We start from the raw sequence: 4577 nt of genomic DNA on the forward strand, positions 1-4577 counted from the left end.
TCATTCATTTATATTACCTGCCTGAACTATGTAGGCATTTGAGTTTATGACCCTGGTTCTGCATTTCATGTAGAACTGTCACACCCTGATCTCCTTTCCCACTCCCATCCTCTTTTGGTTACTGGGTGCAGCCATGGAGTTGGGAAACATGTTTTCTTATCCTCCCTATTTTGTAAAGAGGGTAATGGAGGTTTAGAATGGTTGAGTAAACCTGCCCCAGACTAGCTGGGAAGCAGTGACTTAGAATTGGGAAGAGGGTTTAATTTTCTTGCCCTATGCTGTTTCTTTTTTTTTTTTTTTTTTTGGCGGAACCGGGGATTGAACTCAGGTCCTTGCACTTGCCAGGGAAGCACTTATTCTACTGAGCCATCTCCTCAGCCCCCCCCCCCTTTATTTTAAATGGCAGAAGTGTTTTTTGTTTTTTTTTGCTCCAAATGCCTTCAAGGCATGACAGGCTGGCTTGTGTTGTGGGGATCGAACCACAGCAACCTGCGCCTGACTGCTTTGTTGAAGCAGCCACTTAAAGAACTGAGCTAAGGGGCAGGCCCCCCCTATGCTGTTTCTATAATACAACCATTCAATCTTAGATCTTTCATTATAGTTTGTTTTTGTTTTTGTTTTTTTTCTGGTACTGGCAACTGAACTCAGGATCTTGTGCTTGCCAGGCAGGTGCTTATGCTGCTAAGCTATATCCCTAACCTAGATTTTTTTTTTTTTTTCATTTTTTGAGACAGGGTCTCACTAGGTAATTCAAGCTGGCCGTGAGCTCACTATATAGCCCAGGCTGGCCTCAAACTCACGGCGATCCTCCTCCCTCAATCTCCCAAGTGCTTGAATTATAGGGGTTCACCACCATGCCCAGCTTTGAGCACTACTTAAACTGTAATTAATTAATTATTTAATTTTTTGGGGCTCAGGCTGCCTTAATGGTGGGTGTGGTTGGCATGTGGAGCTGGGGACTGAACCATACGTTCGATCTGGGTTTGACCTGACTGGGTTTGACCAGGCAGGCACTTAAACAACTGAGCTAATTGGCAAGCCCCTAAAATGTATCTTATTGACTGTATACCAGATGTACGTGGCTAATTTAGCACAGCATTGATCAAGTAGTAAGTACTTACTAAAGGCTAAGTTTTCTGTAAGGGTTGTCTTAAAGCCGAACAAGCGCTTTTTGGTCTTTTACTTTTAGATAATGAACAGTTTGGGGCTGGGGAGATGGCTCAGTGGAATAAGTGCTTCCCTGGCAAGCGTAAGGGCCTGAGTTCAATCCCTGGTTCTGCAAAAAAAAAAAAAAAAAAGATAATGAACAGTTGATCCTGAACCATCTAGCATTTAGTGCAATGATTCTCAAGGGGAGGGGACAATTTTACACTCCATCTAGACACTGTTACCCTGGGCATTTGGCAGTGTCTAGAGACAATTGTTATTGTCAGTGTGCATGTGGGGTGCTACTGGCATCCAATGGATAGAAATCAAGCATACTGATAAACATCTATGACTCAGAGGACAACCTCTGTAGTGAAGAATTATCCAGCCCCAAACATCAACATGCTAGGGTTGAGTACCCTGTTTTTCTAACAATGGCACAATCTCATTCCCTGCTGTCTAAAGGTTTCTTAGTCATTCTGGGTCCCTTTGCTGTGGAGACAAGCTTTGGGGTTAGAAAGGGTGGATTCTGCCACTTTGTTCAGTGCCTTTGGTGCACAGCAGGTATTTTTTTAAAAAATCTGTGCAATTGAAAAGGCTTTCAGCAGTTCATAAAAGCCTGAAGGTTTTGTGTCTGTAGTGGGGCCCCCATGAATGCTAGGCAAGGCTCTACCACTGGGCTACATCCACATCCCTTTGAACATTTTTTTCATTTCGACATATGGTCTTGCTGAATTGCCCAGCCTGGCCTTGAACTTGCCATCCTTTTGTCTCTGTTTTCTAGTAGCTTGGCGTTACAGGCCTAGGCCACAAGCTCTGAGGAATAACTAAGAAAACTTGTAAAGGGCACAGCACGTGGTCCTCCGTGGAGTCTTGACAAATTTTCGTCTTCTTTCTCTTTTGTTTTGGCTGACCCGGGGATTGAACTCAGGCCCCAGCGCTTGCCAGGCAAGCGCTTATTCTATTGAGCCATCTCCCCAGCCCCTTCTTTCCCTTTTCTGTCATTTTGTTTTCCTTCTTGAAACCCTCATTTGAATCCAGGTGCAGCCTAATCGCTCGCTGAGTGACCTTATGCAAGTCACTTTTCCTTTGCAGGCCTCGATTGAGTCTCTATAAAATTAGAAAGTTGGCCTCGGACCTCCAAGCATGCTTCCGACCACGTAATGGGACTGTGAAGTTTACCGGGTTGCTTTCCTCCCCCGGGATTGATGGTACGGTCCCCGGGCAGCTCCCCCACCCCTCTGTCGCCGACCTTGGTACAGGCCCAGGGGGCCCTCGGCGGCCTCTCTGGGCTGCCCTTGCTCCCCCGCCGAGTTCCGGGCCTGTGTCTGTGTAAGCTGATTGGCTGGAGCGGTGCCCGGGCTGCGCGGCAATAGGTGAGCCTGGGAGGGGACGGGCGGGGCTGTAGGACCGCCCCTCCCCCTGGGTCGGCCGCTGAGCAGAGCCGCGGGCGGGCGGACGGACCGACTGACTGAAGGGACTGGAGGCAGCAAGATGGCGCAGACTCAGGGCACCAGGAGGAAAGTCTGTTACTACTACGACGGTGAGCTCCGTCCTGGCGGTGGGGGCGGGGCCCGGCCGGCCGGATTGGGGAGAGCGAGGCCGAGGAGCTCGGAGGAGGCTGAGAGCAGGAGGTCGAGGCTGAGGCCGAGAGGGGTCGTGCTGGGGAAGCCAGAGAGGGTGCTGGTGGGGGGAGATTCTTGGCGGAGTCTGATGGGGAGAGTTTGAGCGGGACGCCGGGAGGGGAGGCTGAGTCTGGTGGAGACGGTTGCAAGGATGGATTTCGCTTCTGAGAATACAAAGGTATCTCTCCCGTGTCCCGTGCTGTCCTCGTCGCTTTTGGAGGGAGCCCTGCAGGACCGGTCACCCGCTTCCCCTCCCCCAAGGCTCTGTGCACGGCCTGCAATTGCTGCCGGGAAATAGGGCCCCGGGGCTGGAGGGAGAGGGGCGCTACCTGTTCAAACAACTTTTCATTGAACAGAAGTTTATGAAGCAGTTTATTCTAGGGGTATTTAGGTGCTGGGGTGAGGGGACTCCTCCAAGTCACACTTCCTATTCAGCTCGCGGTCTAAAGGGGGAGCTAGGCTGCGTCAGAAGTACCCCGCGATAAATATTACCGCAGGAATGAAAAGGGCTCAGAGTGGCAGGGAACCCTGAGAAGAGGCACCCAAGCCAGCCTAGGGTCAGGGAAGGAAGTGTCATCTCACTTAGGACCTGAAGAGGGAAGGGTTGCAAGTGGTGAGATTTGAGAATTATATAAGGACCAGATCATTATGGGCTGGGCATGCTCTCCAGAGGAAGTTGGACTTTATTATGAATCATTGAAGTTTTATGTAGACTAGTGCTGTCATCACATTTATACTTTAGAATTGTTAGTCTAGGATAGAAATTAGTAGGGGTGAGGAAGAAGGCTTGAGTCCCCGTTTTGGTATGGGCAGTTTGATAATGGGTGGAGAAGGCCATGTCAATTGATAACTTTGGATTTTCCTTTTAATTTTTTTAGAAATAGCTCTTGAGATGTTTAGGGAAGATTCAATTGGGGCATCCAGTTGGCAGTTGACTGTTGTCTGCATTTTAAAAGACAGATGAAGGCCGGGGAGATAGCTTAAGGGTGCTTCCTCTCAAGTGCAAGGTCCCGAGTTCGATCCCGGGTACCACCACAACAAAAAATTTTAAAAAGAAGACAAGAGATTTGTGGTAGTTTTCAGTGTGCAGATAGAAGTTTTAGTTCACTTAAAAGAGAATGTGATTGTTGGGTCCAGGGAGATGGCTCAGTGGAATAAGCGTTTCCCTGGCAAGCGCGAGGGCCTGAGTTCAATCCCTGGTTCCACAAGAGAATGTGATTGTTGAGGAAATTGATAGAGTAGAAAGAGAAGAGGATCCAAGGTAAAAATCCTGAATGTGGACTGAGGAAAAGTCTGGTGGCCCTCATGGTCTGTATTTTTGTCATAGTACTTGTCACTGTGTATTGAAATTGTTCATTTGCTTGATTTTTTGTGCAGCACCCAGCTGGTGAGAAAACATTTCTGCCCCATTTGTTCCCAGTCCTAAAAATAGTGCCTAGTTCATAATAGGCACTCAATAAATAGTAATTGTTTTTTGTTTTGTTTTTGTGGTACAGGGAGCTCAAAACCTTGTACTTGGGAGGCAGACACTTGTACTGCTGAGCTATCTCTCCCCAGCCACCCCTCCCCCCCTTTTTTGTGGAACCAGGGATTCAACTCAGGCCCTTGTGCTTGCCAGGCAAGCGCTTATTCTACTGAGCTATTTCCCAGGGCCTACCCCCCAGCCCTTTTTTTTTTGTTTGTTTGTTTTGTTTTGCAGAACCGAGGATTGAACTCAGGCCTTTGCGCTTGCCAGGGAAGCGCTTATTCTGCTGAGCCAGCTCCCAGCCCTTTTTTAAAAATTTATTTTTTATTTTTTACAGTACC

At 48.3% G+C, this 4577-nt stretch overlaps 1 protein-coding gene across 1 annotated transcript in view; it reads left to right on the forward strand.

Moving 5' to 3' along the window:
- The first annotated feature begins 2518 nt into the window (after positions 1-2518).
- The window catches only part of Hdac1 (histone deacetylase 1), a 44012-nt gene continuing 41953 nt past the window's right edge, over positions 2519-4577 (forward strand). Inside the window, exon 1 of the mRNA XM_023703097.1 lies at positions 2519-2689. Within this exon, the coding sequence (XP_023558865.1) occupies positions 2641-2689 (49 nt within the window). The 5' untranslated portion in view covers positions 2519-2640. The remainder of the gene's footprint in view (positions 2690-4577) is intronic.

This window comes from Octodon degus, unplaced genomic scaffold, assembly GCF_000260255.1.
Source record: "Octodon degus isolate 3935 unplaced genomic scaffold, OctDeg1.0 scaffold00163, whole genome shotgun sequence".
NCBI lineage: Eukaryota > Metazoa > Chordata > Mammalia > Rodentia > Octodontidae > Octodon > Octodon degus.